The sequence below is a fragment of the Aspergillus pseudonomiae genome (assembly GCF_009193645.1).
Source record: "Aspergillus pseudonomiae strain CBS 119388 unplaced genomic scaffold BDV37scaffold_4, whole genome shotgun sequence".
Taxonomy (NCBI): domain Eukaryota; kingdom Fungi; phylum Ascomycota; class Eurotiomycetes; order Eurotiales; family Aspergillaceae; genus Aspergillus; species Aspergillus pseudonomiae.
The window spans coordinates 609355-625597 of record NW_022475996.1 but is presented as its reverse complement, the minus strand read 5'-3'; the positions used below and the strand labels follow the sequence as shown (position 1 = coordinate 625597).

The following is a 16243-nucleotide window of genomic DNA, read 5'->3' as shown; positions in this document are numbered from 1 at the left end:
AGAGCATAATGGGCGACGCAACACTACCCAAAGAACATCTACTGATAGCCTTCATGCACGACTTAACGGCGGAGCAGCTGGAGGAGATCCGAGCCAAGTTCCCCGAGCTGGAAGTCTCGAGTGTGACGTTGAAGAGGGGGGAGGATATACCCAGTGGTGAGTTGTATCTTAGACAAATCTCAACCTCAATCTCAATATACCAGGGGCTGATTCTTGTATGTCAACATGCAGAACTAGCCAGAAAGGCCACCTACATTGTTACATTCGCTAATCTCCCGAAACCCGAGGATGCTGAGAAGTACATACAGTAGAACTGTTAAGGGAGTCGATGCGATGAATACTAACACACTACAGTGTTCAATTCATCCACTTCCTCTCCGCCGGCCTGAACCATGTTATCCAACACCCCATCTTCAGAGAAACTGCCATCCCTTTGACAAGCAGCTCCGGGGTGCATGGGCCCCCGATCGCCGAGTGGACGGTCATGAACTGGCTTGTCCACTCACGCCAGTATGCACCCATGTATGAAAAACAGAAGAAACACGAATGGCGCGATAGCAGCAGTGGGTACTTCCAGGGGGTGTATGATCAAGTTGGGAAACGGGTTGGGATATTAGGGTACGGGAGTATTGGACGACAGAGTAAGTTCAATTTCTTTTCTTTCCATGCACACAACAAATACCCTCAACAATACGTACCAAAACGTAAACAAAGACCCAGCTGACAAGAGATAAACCCCAGTCGGCCGAGTATCTAAAGCGCTAGGCATGACCGTTTACGCATACACAGCCTCACCAAGACCTACGCCGTCCTCGCGCCATGACAACGGGTTCATCGTCCCCGGCACGGGCGACAAAGAAGGCACGGTGCCTGTCTCCTGGCATCATGGGACTGACAAAGCTTCCGTCCGTGAATTCCTCGCTCTCGGTCTCGATCATCTGGTTATCTCGCTTCCGCTCACGCCGCAGACGACGCATCTGCTCGGCGCGGAGGAATTTGCGCTCTTGGCGGCTAGTCAGGGATCGAAGGGGCCGAAGCCGTATTTGACGAATATCTCCCGCGGAAAGGTTCTCGACCAGGATGCGCTGATTGCGGCGTTGAAATCGGGCGAATTGAGTGGTGCTGCGTTGGATGTGACGGATCCTGAACCCCTGCCGGCGGAGCATCCGTTGTGGGATGTTCCTAATGTGCAGATTAGTCCGCATGTGAGCTCTCTGGGAGTGGAGTACTTTTCTAGGTCGTTGGATATTGCAAAGGAGAATGTGGGGAGGATAAAGAGGGGGGAGGATTTGTTGAATGCATATAAAAGGGGGAAGGGGTATTGATTTTTCTTTGCATGTATGTTAGGATGGCTATGCTGTGGCTTTGGTGACGCTGCTCCCTCATTTAAGTCATGAGCGCTTTGGGTTAAGCACGCGACACTGTATGTAGGGAATGAATTCTTAACGGTATACATTATAGTATATTCTGAAATAGTACGTCGGGACCAGATGATTTTACACTGATATCACTGCAAGGCCCACCCCCGAATAGCCTCTTCTAAAACAACACCAACCAACCCACTGCCGACAACAGCCCATGCCCACGGGTTCGCCAATTCAGAGAGGCTAGGACAGAAGCTGTTCTTCTCGTAACGCCATGTCTGCAGCTGCTGATATTTGTGCGGGTCTTGCTCCTTGTACCGGGCCTCCTGGCTAGCTTCGTTTTGCTTGTCACCGCCCACGAAGCGGAGGTAGGCGTAGTTTGCGACAGGACCAAGGAGGACAAGGGGGTTGAAAGTGTTGGCGGCGTTAAGGATGACGAAGGAGATGTGCACCAATGCGTCACCCAAGTAGCTATGGTCACATTAGCATTAATCTCTCACGCTACGGCACGAATAGAGCTTGTAGATGTGACTGACTTCGGATGACGGACGATACTCCAGACACCGTGACGGCACAGATCAGTCCGTTCCTGGCGATGCAGTTCTAGCTGGCAGTCGGCCATGGCTTCCATAGCGAAACCAGCGCTGAAGAGAGCCACACCAAGACCGCGAATGGTTGCGGCAGTGTCAGTGCTTAAATTCAGAGACGACCCAGTCAACCGGAAAGGTAGAGTGAATGGAAGGGTGATAAGGGTTAAGAACACAGCCTCGGGAAGAAACTGTTTGAAGAAAGCGGATTTCCAGAACTCAGGATCCTTCGACTTCATCTCATCGTATCTTGGATCGTCTTTGCCACGGGTAATGGTTCTCTTCGAGATGCGATAGAACAGACGCGTACCCCAGATCGTCACGCAGCTGAGTAGCACTTTCTCAGTCCAGGGAAGAGCTTTCCAGGTGGTTGAAAAGGAAACGTTCTCGTAGAAAATCTGACGGCCAACGGCGCTCCACCAGGCGTTGATTACTTGACTTGATGGCCAGCACCAATCCTTGATCTCGCCCTTGTCGGTAGTTTTCGCTGCGATAAAAGAGGCAATTGAGAGTCCGGTATGCAAGGTGAATGAGGGGAGAATGGTCGATTTGAAGATGCCGATATCGCCGGCCGTTAAGCCCAGCTTGGGCTTTTGCCCGGCAAATTGGTCAATTGTTCGGTCGATGTCGACCACAGGCTTCTTGGAGCCATAAATATCCATGTTAGCGATTTGGACGCAATTGAGCCCCCGGAAGAGGATGGTCCATGATTGGTTTTATAGCTGCTGTGTAGGGGTTGATGTCATAATTTTGTAACTATTTAGTGACGTTCGGATTCCCGAATATGGCAACCTGCCCGCGCGATGGTCTTGAATTGAGGCCAGATGGTATTCTTGCTTTAATGTGATCCACTCTCTGGGAATATCCGAGAATTCATGATAAGGTAAACGGGAAACAGAATACTGTGTATGTATGCATCGTCGCCCCGCTTTGAATTGCCTTGCCAAGGGGCTAGGCCGTTGTCAAGTTGTGCTACTTGCATGCATAGACATATAAGATGTATTATTTCTGACCATTATTCGTCTCGGTCAGGGCAGAAAAGTCAAACCGAGGTGTAATTTCTTCAGATCCCTCTTTTGCCTTGTACTTGCTTTTGAGCAGGGCGGACAATCTAGACGCCCATAATGTAACAAGATCAGACTGTAGATCACAAGCGGAAAATGCTTCAAACTGCTCTCCACATTGGGTATATAAATCGCTCTGACATACTTCCTCTGATAAGGCTGAAAGGGCCGGAAGCGTAGCAGATAGATTGATGCCTATATCGTGCAATTCATGGCCTTCTGGTATTCGTTCGAATGGTAATTTGTTCGTGTTAATACGCCGAACCTTATCATCTCTTGATAGTTCATCCTGTCGGCTTGTGTCCTGGTGTCGTATAAGGTATGATCTTGGGTCATGGGGGTTTAAGCCACTTTTTGTCGTAACCTCTGCTGAAGTTGATAAACTCAACTTATGAACGGATTGGTTGGATTCGGGACGCAGAGCAGCACGCGCAGCAAGGTACCTGCTCAAGTGCGGCGAGTTGGTCGAAGCAGGTAGTTGTGAACGACCTTTAATCTCTCGTCGTCTTTGGATAGCTTCTTTTTTTCGATGTTCGAAATCTAGAGCGGTCTCCAAATCAGATTTTGGGCTGTCCTTAGCCAGGTTATGTAGCCTGGAAGACCACTGCTCAAGAACCGGAAACTCTTGACGCTTTTCTCTTACTTCCGAAGCTGGGCCCTGTGATGATACTCTAGAAGTAGGATTTTGTGACTGAATACTTGAAAGAGCGGGACTCGCGGGTGTACTGTTCCCGGAGCCTCTCCGAATGGATATTGTGCGGCTTGCGATTTCGCACAACTCGGGCGAAGACTGCTCCTGCGAGCGAAAGCGTTCATGTGCTAGTTGGCTCAGCGGGGGTTCTTCCTGATCGTCGCCCGACGGCTCCTCCGTCGCTATCCGGGCGAGTGCCATTTGAGTAGTCTTCCCGAACCAAGTGTCCAGAGCTCCGTTACCATACATTTCCCTGGCCCGTTGCCTTGAAGCCCTTGCGGCTTCATTACAACCACTGCTTGTGGATGATGCCTGGGTAGTCTGAAAGGATCGTGAATCCGACGGAGGGCTCGACGCTGACGCAGTTGATGCGGTTGGACTGGGTAGAAAGGACCCTGCCGAGTCCCGTCGCGGCGTTTCCTCTGAGCTTCTGCGTCTTTCTTCGGATGTGTGCATGCTGTCATTCACGGGCGGCCGATGGGCTGTTGTCTTTCGGATCTGGTTTTCACCGGATCTGTGAAACGGAATGTTGCACCTTGTTATAGACCAAGGGTTCAAGAACTCGCGATCCCTAGACTTTCTGCGGCGCTCAGCAACTGACACATTACTTCTCTGAGAAGAGGCTGAGCACTGGCCATTCGTAACGTGCAAGGAAGGCGAAGGTTCCACTGACTGAGCAAAAGAGCGAGCCGTACAAAATCCCGAGTTGGCAACCACAGATGGCAAGCCTTCGGATGGGCTTCTTCGAGCTAAAAGGAGGTCAAATGTATCTTTATCTGACAAAGCGACCTTCCCTTTTGCTGAGTTCGGTCGCTTCTTGTGATGAGGCTCCCCTTCGCCGTACATACTCCGAAAGAGGTCCCTCACAAGCGAAAGTAGTCTTTCGGAATCTTCAAACAGAACATCATCTTTTGCCGGCTCTATATTGACGTCATAACTTGCTTGAGGGCATTGGATATGCAAACAGAGGAACGGATCCGTTACGGACAGACTGCCATCACTGCGGGAAAGGGCCGAACGAAGATACGACTTGTATAATTTCGATATATCTTGCCCTATGCCTCGGGAGCTGGATATGGGCCTGCCATCGATGGTTAGGTACTGGCCAGCGTTGCTCAATTTTGCGCAATCTGCTATGGTTAGCCATGCTCTCTAGAGATAAGAGGGAGGGCAACACAAGATACCGGTCTCTATATCCAGCAATAAGGCGAGAAGCCTAAACTCGGACGTATGCTCCTCTTGGTGTGGCTCGGAGTTTACATTCTCTTCAGAAGGCCATTTCTTCAAGACGCAACTGGAAGTGACATCTGTGCCGGCAACTTTTAATGCTGCGTCTGTGATTGTTGTATCGCGCCCAGGGGCGTAGATCCAATTATTGCTTTCGTTCTTAGCCTTGAGAACCTTGAATGAAAGCCTCTTTGAGGGTTGCGCCATAGCATATATCTGGATAAGCTTTTTGATTCGCGGTAGAGTTTTCATGGCGCTTTTCAAAGTGGATTGTCTCCGAACAGGTATGTGCTTGAAAAGATCAGTTATACGGACTGTCGTGCCCACAGGGTGCGAAGCGCGCTGAGAGCTTCATATATGAGAGATTAGCCTCAGGACCATAATTATCCGAAGAGCATAGGTACCTGATAAGCTCTCCATTTCTTCCATATTTGATGGATGTGCCGACCATCTCTGCCTCAACTCGAGTGGTGATAGTCACGCCACCGGACACTTCAGCAGCGCTGGCAAGAGCTTCCCCTCTAAATCCTAAAGACTTCCCTCCAAGGGTCCGAAGATCTTCAACGGTCTGAATCTTGCTAGTAAACGTGCGCCTGCAAACGCAAGCATGGTCATCCGAAGGGATTCCATGTCCGTTATCTTTTACTTGTATCACATCAATTGCATTCGCAGATATCTCAATGCCTATAGAAGTCGCAGAAGCATCTAATGCATTGTCTAGCAGCTCTTTCACAACAGAGCATGGGTCCGATATCACAGATGTTGAGCCAATCGCCCGGACAGTGGTCGGTGGAAGAGCCGTGATCGGCATCTTTAGAGGTTATATTCATGCAAACGAGAGACCATTGCTGTTATAGATCTGAAAGGAGAAGATGTTTAATAGATATACGACAGGAATTATAGTATGTAAATGGAATAATTGACTGGCATGTTGGTGAGGATGATTGATTCTCATGGCAGGAAGGGAAGCCAATGAAGGATACTAACAACCGAGTATTTCCACGCACATGATTGGCACATGCCACGTGAGCAGATATTAGTCAGCGAATTCTGGGCCATTCCTTCCGAACATTATTGTGGAAACATATCAACCATGTTTCAACGTCAATGATACACAGGATCTCACGCCAGATAATGACTTGACAGCAGGATGCTTTGCTCCTCGTTCCATATATCGCGACTCGCGATTCCAACGGTCTGCGTGTTGATCAGCTTCCTCGCATATACGTCGCAGTATTTCTTCAAGCATTTCGAGCCAGCACCGCTCAGGGAGCACGAAGTATGGCGCATTAATATTTTCGCCCTGTGTATCTGGATATGCTACTATCGATCCTGCACTGTAGACCCGGGACATGTTCCTAGACACTGGAGGCCTCTAGATGGCAAGCAACTGGATGTCGACTGTGCTAGTGGCCGACAACGATGGTGCCGTAGATGTGAAGCCTTCAAACCTCCACGAGCACATCATTGCAAGACATGTCAGAGGTGGGCGATACTCGGAATATACTCTGGGATACAGTAACGAACTGATGTCGTGTCATAGATGTATTCCCAAAATGGACCATCACTGCCCGTGGACGGCAAACTGTGTTTCGCATTTCACATTCCCTCACTTCGTTCGGTTCCTATTCTACGCAGTCGTGGGTATGAGTTATCTCGAAACCCTCTTATTTGAAAGAGCCTCGATTGTGTGGGCGTCTCGGAACCTTCCCAGCGTAAGAGGATCACTCAGATTATCCGCCTTGCGCTGACATTCGTCTCTCTTAGTACTTGGGTCCAAGCGTAGTGCAGCTAGGCCATCTGTTTGTTCTCTTTGTCGTAAATAGCCTGACTGTTTTTATGCTGTTTATACTTCTTGTGCGGACCCTCTGGTCGCTTGGTGCGAATACCACCACCATCGAGACATGGGAAATTGAGAGACACGAAACACTGCTGCGACGAGCCCGCCATTATGGTGGGTATTTGGACGGCCCTGGTGGGGTTCGTGTGCGCATCAAGAAGCAAGAATTTCCTTACGACATTGGAATATGGTCGAATATTCGAGAAGGAATGGGTGGGAGTTCAAATGTTAGTCACCTTGTCCTGAGCTTACCGTCGCTGACTGGTTGATGTTAGGTCTTGAGCTGGTTCTGGCCACTTGCGAGAACACCAGACCGTAGCACAGGGCTGGAGTATGAGGTCAATGGGTTTGAAGGTTAGTACTCACGAAAGCCGGGTCACCCTTGACTCAAATTGGCCGATAAGTGAGGGCTAAACGGTGCTAGATCCCCATGTCTCCTGGCCGCCACCGGATCCAGATCGGATTCCTCTGCCACCCAAAGATGTCAGTGATAGTATTGCCTTCACTGGCGCTGAAACCTCCGGCTTCGATGTTCAGGCATTTAATCAAAGAAAGGCAGAGGACCTTAGACGTCAAAGAGCCGGCCTAGAAGTCGAGCGCCGTAAACGCTTCCATAAACGGCTGGCGGAAGATTCAGAGGATGAATCAGAACAATCCGATGGTCCCGATGAAAAAGGGTCCGACTATGGTGAAGAAGGTTGGAGAAACTCAGAAGGTGAACGGCTACGTGATTTCGGCGTCGACGAAGATATTGAATTCTATGACGAAGAAGATCTCCCTCTGGGCGTGTTGATCCAAAGAAGAGCCCAGGCTGCCCTCAAGGAGCTGAAATGAGAGGAAAAAGGCTTAACATCCATCAGCATTCTGAATAGTTATCATTTGCGATCCTGAGCGGATACATTATTTAGCATAGCATAAGCAACAATAACAACAATATATTAGTCTTTGTTATTCACTTCACCGGTGAGAGAGTATCGGCAGTAAGTTAATATGAAGATATCACGAAAAGCGAGGCACCCACCCAGACGATATATGTGACAGGTATACCATTACCAGCCATCATACTTCCCCAAACCGATCACTGATTTCAGGCGATGGAAGCAAAGTCAACCCCCCCAGACGAGCCACAACTTCCACGGGTAGTACCCATACGTATCAAAGCAGGATGCGGGACAGAACGCGGGCTCGCCGCCAACTCAGGATCCGAGTAATAAGCACTGTGAGCACGCTCCAGATGATGAGCCGAAGGCGCCGGACCGTGAGACCGACGCTGACTTTGCATCCAGCCTCGGCCCATGATAGCCACATCCGACATATGCATCGAAGAGTAAAGCGCCGCCCGGTACTTCTTATTCTCGTTCCCCGACCCACCACCCTGATCCGACCCCGCCTGCCCCTCGCGCGAGGTAGAAGGCGACTTCTGCGAGCCCTTCCCACGCGCCCGTTTCAGCTGCACAATGGCGGTGTAGATCACCGGCGCAGCGGCGCAGACATGCGCCATGGCTGCCTCGACGCAGCTAAGCAGGAAAGCTGGAGCTTGGGAGTACGGTGGGTCATAGTATGTCCCCATTTCGCCGAGCGCAGGCATGCGTGCGGATGCTATTGCGATTACTCTGTTCGTGGTTAATAACTTGTGTAGGCTTTATTCGCCGGGGGGGAGGGTTGTACATCACACCGACGCTGAAGACGGAGATAAGCGCGATCTTCTTTCTCCGGGAGACGTGGAGGGTCCGCAGGACTGGGAGCGGGAGGATGAGGATTAGGACTTCGGTGATGATGTTCAGGGTGGCGTTCGCGTAGGCTACGGCTGCTATCTTTAGACAGCGGGCGTTGTCAATGTCGTAGTCCCATGCGGCTTGGAAGGGTTTGCATTGCCAGATTGCCATGGGCGTGGTGACTAAGAAGGAGATGACTAGGAAAGCGATGCAGAGGAAGTCGACTCTCCTGAATAGGACGATTGGGAATATGCGGAGGTAGAGGAGTAGGATGGACATTTTGACGAAGAAGATGGTGAAGGGCCAGAAGATCTGGCACATGTACCCTGAGAAAACCCCCTTGGTTAGTGTGTAGTGTGATTAGGAAGCTGTGGCACTTACACCAGAAGAAGAGGTTGGTTATCTGGGTGACGGATTCGACTTTGATATCATAGAGGTGGAGTCCGAACCCTTTACTGACACCTTACGATAGCCTATCAGCCTTGTTGACACGAATGGACGACATGGTGGAAGAGATCGGACTTACAGATATTTCCGAAAATGCTCAGGGGTATCGCGAAGACCTTGAGAGTTATTAGATGATGCCAATCCTGGAGGCGTTTTGGAGTAGGGCCACAGATATCGAACGTACCCCGGCGAGTATATGCATGAAGTCATCCCACCATAGCTGATGGACTGTCCACAGTCTGGACAAAACGCGTAGGATTATGACTGTAAATGCGATTGTCGGTGTAGTAATAGCTAGCGCGATGATTAATTTATGATAGTTTTTACTGGATCGGTTGCATTGCGCAGCATCCCCTCGCACCAGTTCTATGAAGGTCAGGTTAGTTATGGTATGCTCGGACGCTTTCGAACAACTGCAAATAGATTGGTATACCTACGCATCAGGTCTTCTAATTTACAGGTTTTCACTGCACAGGACGAGGCGTGCTTGATGAATTCTTTATCTTCACATTGACATTCGATGTCAGAAAGTTCGCAGTGGGAAACAGGGACGGCGCGTTGTAGACATTCCAGCTATACAAGTTGGGTCAATTATGGAGGAAAGACGGAAAAGATTGTGAGAGGCACATACTGCACAGGATGATAATTGTTCTGGTCGGTAACTCCCATTTGTACGCTCAGCGACGATGCTTGTGAGACTTAGTAACCACCACAAGATGAAGCCAACAACGCCAGCAGTAGAGGGTCTCATGTTATAATTTCACACACAACGAAGACTCCATACAATGAACGGCATCATTACAATTTGGGAAAGACTGGCAACGGGGAATGAAAATGAAAGGAGGAAAGAAATGAATGAGTGGATGCTAAGACAGATTGCGCTACTGAGGATGAGGATCAATAGCTGATATAGGGCAAGGTACTACAGGAGAGTGCCCTTTGAGGCACCCTTGGCAGAATCAACGTCATATTACCTATGAGGTAGCCCGACCGAGAGTCAATTTCCTCCTTCGAATCAGGGACTCAGCGCCCAGAATCCCGACTTGTACCGTGTGGAAGACGTATGAGATCATGCCTACACAAATGGTGTATCATGATTCGATACCAGGTTGCCATAACAAGAAGCTGGGATATTTGCTTCCCGTTCACAAGTTCACACTCTGACAAATCATGAGTATTGCACACGGTCATAACCTTATTAGCCACTGACTATTGTTCTGATGGGACGGAATATCTTTTTCAATGATCCTGCGGGCTGTTGGAACATATGACTGTTAGAGTTGAGCCACACGGTCATTGCCGGTCGGCAGGGTTGGCTGTTCCCCTGAGACAGTGCACTGTCCAGGTCATGGTATTAGCTATTTCCTATTACTGTTCTTTGACCTGAGAGCATCTAGATGGCTAACTTGTCAGGGCCACGTGGGCGCAGCTCAGAGACAAGGTCCGGCAGTGCCTCATTCATATTGATGTAATCCAATGACCCACGCCTGCCCCAAATAGATGTGATGGCCCAAAATACGACTCCGCGGCTCAGTGACTGTGCTTCAGGCCAGGAATTGGTGAAAAGGTTATCGATCCATTGTAATGTGGTAAGATATTTGGAGGTCTCCACCCTTGAGCACCGTCCAAGCAATGGAGGTTCCTTTCCCTGAGATGTGTACTTACACAATACCATCTGAATCTAACATGCGATGGCGTGATGCAAAATTGTACAGGCTATCCCAGTCTCGACACTGATGCGTATTCTTCCACCCGTCGACAGCCCGGTTCCCGTCTCCCCCTAACACCCCTGAGCCCTCAAGCGTCGCATCACTCGCACACATTATGGACTGTTTGAAATGTTATTAGTATATATGGCCCGTGGATGAATGGCTTTCGGGGATCGAACCTGTCGAAGATAATCGATGCAGTGCTTAGTATGATCACTATGATCGTCCCTGTGATTATGATCTGAATGGTTCTTTGAATACAGGGCATTGAAAATGATGGCCTGCTGAGTTTATGTGAGTGCAATGGTCTATCGTATGCAGTACAATGGATCAGATCTTACAAGGCAGTGCATCTGGTGGAAAGCTGAGATACAGTAGTATTCTTTGGATTGATCTTCGTTAGAGGACACCGAAGAGTGCTCTTCGAAGGCTAAAGATCCCGAATTTGTCCGCTTTGCAGTAACAAACCCCCTCCCAGCTGTTGATATGTGAGCAATGATATACAGACAAACAGTTCTGCGATTACGACTCACGAGGTATTAAGTTATCCCATACCGACCCCGGCTCATCTGGAAGCTGTTCTGTGTACTCGTTGTGTGGAAGAAATGTCACTGCTCGATGAGGTACTTCCCGATGTTAGTCCCAGCTTGAAGGCATCGTTGAAGATGGGGACTGACCCTTGATATGTGAAGATTCAGGTACATAACTAGCCCCACAGGCTGAATTAATTTGATAGTATAATGCCGCACCTAGACCGGTGCATAGAAGAAATAATGAAGTCGTAAGAGTTAGAATTCCCTTATTGGTATAGACTGGATTCCTCTGGGCCTGTGTGGGCAGAGCATCGGAGGATGTATTGTCGTCCTCGGTACTGAGAGGCGTATATGGGTTTTTATAATAGCTTTGCATGATTTTATTATACTAGAATCGATTAGAGTCGACAGGATGATGAACTTGCGGAAAAATGCCTGTGGAGAAACAACACTTTTATGTCGCCAATACACAGCAGACGGGTTCAGGCTTAGCTCCACAAGGATATACAACTACAATCTAGATCCTGTCTTGTGGATCGCATTGGTGGCTATGATGCCGTTAAGGTTCGAGCGGTTAAAAGATGTTTCTTTGTTTGCTGACACGAATCCCACGGCTTCGAGGTCTTGGCTGATCCCCGTAACACTTTATTTCTGGCAATAACTGAATAGGACCCGATTTATTGAGGGCTCCCTTGGGTAATTCTGACGCCGTGTAGTATCATAGTGTATAAATATTCGTTTATACCGGTTTGATCAACCACCGTATGCCTTCTTCAGCTCTCCTACTAGCATATACCTTACCCCTTGCTTATCATACTATACTGCGGACACTAAGTACTGTGAGTAGATGGAGATTAACAGGTTACTCCCTAGTAATGGAGGTTATGAAGCTAATATCTTTTTCGACTCAGAGTATTAGCGGCCCTTAGTCGTGCTCTATAATAGAGTGACTCACTGTCGAAGATGATGGCGATAGCGCATCCTTGTTCTTTATTTTAGGGCTACTTGATAACGGACTCTAGTATCCGCTTGGTGAAAGAAATGCCCCTATTTAGAGTCTTACTCAGTATGCATTGTTAGGCTATGAAAATCACTATCCCGTATGGCCATGCTTGCGAATATGTGGTTTGCTGGTTAAGCTCAGCACTGTCAAATGAATAGATTCGGGAGATATGGATGGTCATTTATAACTACTCTTCTGTCTAATAGCTAAATCAACACTAGGACGCCGTTTTAGTTATCTATTGGACGAATACCACACAACCTCGTATTTCCCCTCCCGCGTCAGACCCTGAATGTAACCCATGTCTTGACAAAACAGTTGACTCATACTCTGAATTGCGCATCACATAGATAAGACCTTCTCACTTCATATCGTATACCCTTCTCGCCCACTTAGACCATCATTATCTCAAGTAGAAGACTTTACGATGTCTCCCCCTCCAGCACCCACGACACCCCAAAACAGCAACGTCGCACGTATTCCCAAAGAATACGCCCACCAGACAGACCTAGAAGACATAATCGCGCGATACAGAGCCCTTCGCTTAAAAGGACTGAAGGAGAATCCAGAAGCCTTCTCTTCCAAGTACGAAGACGAAGTTGAGTTTCCATACGAGAAATGGCTAGCTCGAGTTACCAACCCGCAAGCGCGTTCCTTTATCGCTTATGACAGCCAAGAGGACAACAACGTGGATTCTTTGGCGCTTCTTTTGAGTCGAGAATGGTTGGGCACCGTCACAATAGTAGGGCCTAGGTTGCTGCCTGAAGACAACGAGGTCCTCTCAAAGACACCTTGGGATGTGTTTCTTCTGCCAGATGAGCGAGTTCTGTCTGAAGGGGAGTCGCATAACGGGATATTGGTGTATATGCTTGGTGGCATGTTTGTTCTCGAGACGGGAAGACGAAAGGGGCACGGTCGACGGCTGATTGAACGGGCTGTGAGTGAGGTACGGACGGCAGCTACTGAAGCAGGGGCAAGTCGACTCTTAGTGGTGTCTATCGTGGAACGAAATAATGACGCTGCACGACGGTTGTATGAAAGCTGTTCGTTTGATGTGTGGGACGGTGAACTTGTATCGCAAATCTCACGGCACCAGGAGTGTGTTGCCATGGTCTTGGATATTAGGCTGGAGTCAGGGTTGGTTGATAGTGCAGAGCGATGAATAGACAAGATGTGTTGTATGATATGCATTCATGGGGTATATATCTGCTATCGTGTGTTCTGAATCCGGAAATCTATGTAAAGATGAGTAGCACTACCATCGCAATAGGTATAGCAACGAGGACAACAGTAACGATTGACGCGCCGACAACATCGCCTGTTGTAACTTTTGTTGTTGTAGAAGAGCTACCTTCATCATCACTTTCCCCAGCCGTAGGGTCGCTCGTGCTATTTCCCCCGGTTGTCGACGTGACGGGCGCTCCTGAGGTATTCAGCCCGACCATATTTGCTGCCAAGATACTCGTAACGCTCATCTGCTCTTCCAGTCCATTCCAACCGTCCCAAGTCGAGTTATACCATACGACACCGCAACTGTTGTTGTTGTATCCAGTGCAGGTTTCAGCAGCCGCCACACCAGAACCTTGGAGTTTGGGAATAATCGTGCTGTATGTCGATGGCACTAGTAGAGCTGTAAAGGCCAGCCACATGGAAAGTAGCCCCTTAAAAATAATCTCGTTGTTGTTGCAGACTTGGGTAGTTTCGCAAGTGTAGTCGGACATGATGTTGCCGCCGTATTTAGTCGGGAAAAATCCGTCGATAGTTGCATTGAGTAGGCCATTCACGGCATTAAGCCATGTAGTGCTGCCGTTCGTCTAAGTAATGATGCGCGGTCAGTAATCGCCTACACTAAATCCAAAGATTGCCAGGTATCTCCAACAAGGCGGAGGGTATCAAACTCACATAATTATACATGTATGCGGCACCGCCAATGAAAGAACCATAATTATAGGTCCACTGCGTGTTACCTTGTGATGTACAATTATCATCCACATCGGTTGAATCGGCGACATTCCAAGTGTTGGTGTTCAATAAAGGAGTCGAGGCCGACCAGTCCCAGATCTTTTCAGCCCAATCGGCGTACGTCTGGTTATTGGTATAGCGAGCGAGGCGCGCAGCCAGTTGAAATAGACCACCGTTCGAGATAGAATTTTTCATACGATACCCGGCTTCGTAGGTGTAAATCTGCCAACGCATTCCTCCGGCGCATGATGAGGTATCCCACCGCTTGACCTGTGTGTTGAACACTCCTTGGGCAAGAGAAAGCCACGAGTATCCATCACTCACTTCGGGGAACTGCAGCTCGGCAGCTGTTATCGCGGCCAGCCCCCAGAACATTTGATCATCGTTTCCCTACTCATAATTAGGCCTTTCAGACAAATACTGTAGCGCAGACGATTATTCTCACGAGATAGGAACTCCAGTTTGAAGGCATATAGTCTCCGTCTCCTGCTTGCCATTGCATTCCCACGCTCACTTCGTCATTGTATGTCGTGTCGCCCGTGAAGTGCCAGTACTCGATAAGGGTCATAAACATGGCACCACCTTCCCACCAGGTGTCGGGTAGTTTTCCAGGGATATTGCCGGACTCGTTTCCGTGATAGTAGTGCATCATTCCATAGGCCGCTGTGCTGGCCGCATCTTTGATGGATTCTGTAATCGCAGCCGCCTGAAATGAGCACAACTACATGAATATAGGAGAGAATTGTCAATGAACATACGCTCAGAGCTGACATCCACAGAAAAAGCCTTCACTGTGCGCAGTAACTGAATCCCCAAGTATATCAACGCCGCTCCATTCAACCATTTCACTCCGTGAACCATTATGTCTGAATTCTGTTGCCATATACTATTTGTTGCAGGAATCCGGAGCTGAGAATCTATGGCTTGAGTACAAAATCACGAATCTAAAATATTTCTGAAAAAGAAATGTCCGAGGATTGGAGATAATATCGCATAAGGAATCCATCTTCTTTTCATTAAGGTTCAAAATTTAGTCGCCTGGAGGGAAATGAGATGGTGGAGTTCCTCCCTTCTACCAATAACTCTGCTGTTTTGAGGGCTTCTGTAGTCTACGTCAGCAGTTAAGCAATCTGAAGCTTTAGTGGAAGCGTCTTGGCTTCTTCTACTGCCCGGCATTTGGTCGGCGGCTATGAGTGGAGCGGCATTCATACGTCCTTCGAGAAGGTGGATCGCCGGTTCTTCTTGGCACAGCTTTATGTACGGTGCAACAATTCACATTATGAATTGTCTGACGTAGACTCTTCAGGTTAATGCTCGATCTTATTCGTGAGACGTTCTGTTGACACGACGCAGTCATTCTAATCCCAATAGATCTGGGAGCTAACTGGAGAGAGTCCGTGGTGGCTGGAAGACTACTTGTTCACTATGAAAACTGTCCCCGTTACTTGGACTGTCCCTCTCTTTGTATTTTTATTTTTCTTTCATGGTCTCAAGAGGGTGCACTAATCCAGGAAAGCACCGCCAAAACCCCATTTCGCATGTACATGAAGAAATGCAGAGTATAGTACCTACTGCCTATGCATCAATGAGGAGAGCTGAAGCTCCTGAAGGAAAACATTCAGGGCCCCTGACGCTGAATGTACACTTCTGTCAAATTTCGTGACTGTCGGACTTACGGTATTGAGTTGAACCGGGATCATTGGAGGGAGAGGCACTGCAGCGAAGCTCTCCAACTCATGAGCCCTACGGCAAAAGCCGTAAAATATCTTCTTGGACTATGACAAGTCTCAGCTATTTTTGAATCTGTTGAATCTATCGTATGTTCCAAATAAAAGTTTTACTTTGGATCATTGTCCCAATTATTAGCCACCTTCTTTGTTTTCCCTTGCAAGAGACCACACTAAAATAGAAGCTTTTCAGAGTACTGGCGTAGACACACTGGCTTCATTAGCGCTGCCAAAAATACTAGTCCTCCTATACTGAGTAAACCAAGTGGGGGAGTCGCGATTCGTCTCCCAAGGTAAATAATCCGAGAACGCCGAGAGCTTCGGGTTATGGGGGAATTTTTTTTTTTTTTTTTTTTTTTTTTTTTTTTTTTTTT

General features: G+C 48.4%; 8 protein-coding genes across 8 annotated transcripts; 3 read left to right on the top strand and 5 right to left on the bottom strand.

Annotated features, from left to right (window-relative positions):
* Positions 1–8: 8 nt before the first annotated feature.
* Positions 9–1325, top strand: BDV37DRAFT_278572 (D-isomer specific 2-hydroxyacid dehydrogenase family protein; the record flags this gene model as incomplete). The annotated part of the gene is made up of 4 exons (XM_032086089.1): positions 9–156; positions 232–298; positions 355–641; positions 742–1325. The coding sequence occupies 4 exons, from the start codon at positions 9–11 to the stop codon at positions 1323–1325; spliced, it is 1086 nt and encodes a 361-aa protein (XP_031946386.1).
* Positions 1326–1507: 182 nt separating this feature from the next.
* Positions 1508–2677, bottom strand: BDV37DRAFT_294589 (DUF1295 domain protein; the record flags this gene model as incomplete). Its single annotated transcript, XM_032089666.1, has 2 exons — positions 1901–2677; positions 1508–1835 (listed from the first exon to the last, which is right to left on the bottom strand). The coding sequence occupies exons 1-2, from the start codon at positions 2611–2613 to the stop codon at positions 1508–1510; spliced, it is 1041 nt and encodes a 346-aa protein (XP_031946385.1). The 5' UTR covers positions 2614–2677.
* A 2497-nt stretch (positions 2678–5174) lies between these two features.
* Positions 5175–5782, bottom strand: BDV37DRAFT_237920 (putative DNA mismatch repair protein). Its single transcript, XM_032080782.1, has one exon. It carries the CDS (start codon positions 5742–5744, stop codon positions 5235–5237), a length of 510 nt encoding a protein of 169 aa, XP_031946384.1. The 5' UTR covers positions 5745–5782; the 3' UTR covers positions 5175–5234.
* A 266-nt stretch (positions 5783–6048) lies between these two features.
* On the top strand, positions 6049–7693 carry pfa4 (putative palmitoyltransferase with autoacylation activity Pfa4). The gene is made up of 5 exons (XM_032078834.1): positions 6049–6418; positions 6477–6648; positions 6701–7000; positions 7049–7127; positions 7198–7693. The coding sequence occupies exons 1-5, from the start codon at positions 6084–6086 to the stop codon at positions 7605–7607; spliced, it is 1296 nt and encodes a 431-aa protein (XP_031946383.1). The 5' UTR covers positions 6049–6083; the 3' UTR covers positions 7608–7693.
* A 167-nt stretch (positions 7694–7860) lies between these two features.
* Positions 7861–9686, bottom strand: BDV37DRAFT_278568 (CFEM domain-containing protein; the record flags this gene model as incomplete). Its single annotated transcript, XM_032086088.1, has 7 exons — positions 7861–8386; positions 8442–8814; positions 8870–8950; positions 9015–9051; positions 9120–9301; positions 9373–9508; positions 9567–9686. The coding sequence occupies 7 exons, from the start codon at positions 9684–9686 to the stop codon at positions 7861–7863; spliced, it is 1455 nt and encodes a 484-aa protein (XP_031946382.1).
* Positions 9687–10328: 642 nt separating this feature from the next.
* Positions 10329–11553, bottom strand: BDV37DRAFT_278567 (uncharacterized protein; the record flags this gene model as incomplete). The annotated part of the gene is made up of 6 exons (XM_032086087.1): positions 10329–10548; positions 10601–10764; positions 10824–10928; positions 10986–11122; positions 11178–11270; positions 11322–11553. The coding sequence occupies 6 exons, from the start codon at positions 11551–11553 to the stop codon at positions 10329–10331; spliced, it is 951 nt and encodes a 316-aa protein (XP_031946381.1).
* Positions 11554–12592: 1039 nt separating this feature from the next.
* On the top strand, positions 12593–13487 carry BDV37DRAFT_237915 (GNAT family N-acetyltransferase). The gene has a single exon (XM_032080781.1). The coding sequence runs from the start codon at positions 12608–12610 to the stop codon at positions 13340–13342; it is 735 nt and encodes a 244-aa protein (XP_031946380.1). The 5' UTR covers positions 12593–12607; the 3' UTR covers positions 13343–13487.
* Positions 13416–15003, bottom strand: BDV37DRAFT_268206 (glycoside hydrolase family 76 protein; the record flags this gene model as incomplete). Its single annotated transcript, XM_032084143.1, has 4 exons — positions 13416–13994; positions 14083–14532; positions 14588–14832; positions 14901–15003. The coding sequence occupies 4 exons, from the start codon at positions 15001–15003 to the stop codon at positions 13416–13418; spliced, it is 1377 nt and encodes a 458-aa protein (XP_031946379.1).
* Positions 15004–16243: the final 1240 nt, after the last annotated feature.

Excerpts from the sequence above, each read along its gene's own strand:
- BDV37DRAFT_237915 (XM_032080781.1), top strand. The coding sequence starts at position 12,608 with ATGTCTCCCCCTCCAGCACCCACGACACCCCAAAACAGCAACGTCGCA.
- pfa4 (XM_032078834.1), top strand. The coding sequence starts at position 6,084 with ATGCTTTGCTCCTCGTTCCATATATCGCGACTCGCGATTCCAACGGTC. Across the intron at positions 6,419-6,476 it reads CATTGCAAGACATGTCAGAG|ATGTATTCCCAAAATGGACC; the intron begins GTGGGCGATACT and ends GTCGTGTCATAG. Across the intron at positions 7,128-7,197 it reads TGAGGTCAATGGGTTTGAAG|ATCCCCATGTCTCCTGGCCG; the intron begins GTTAGTACTCAC and ends AAACGGTGCTAG.
- BDV37DRAFT_237920 (XM_032080782.1), bottom strand. The coding sequence starts at position 5,744 with ATGCCGATCACGGCTCTTCCACCGACCACTGTCCGGGCGATTGGCTCA.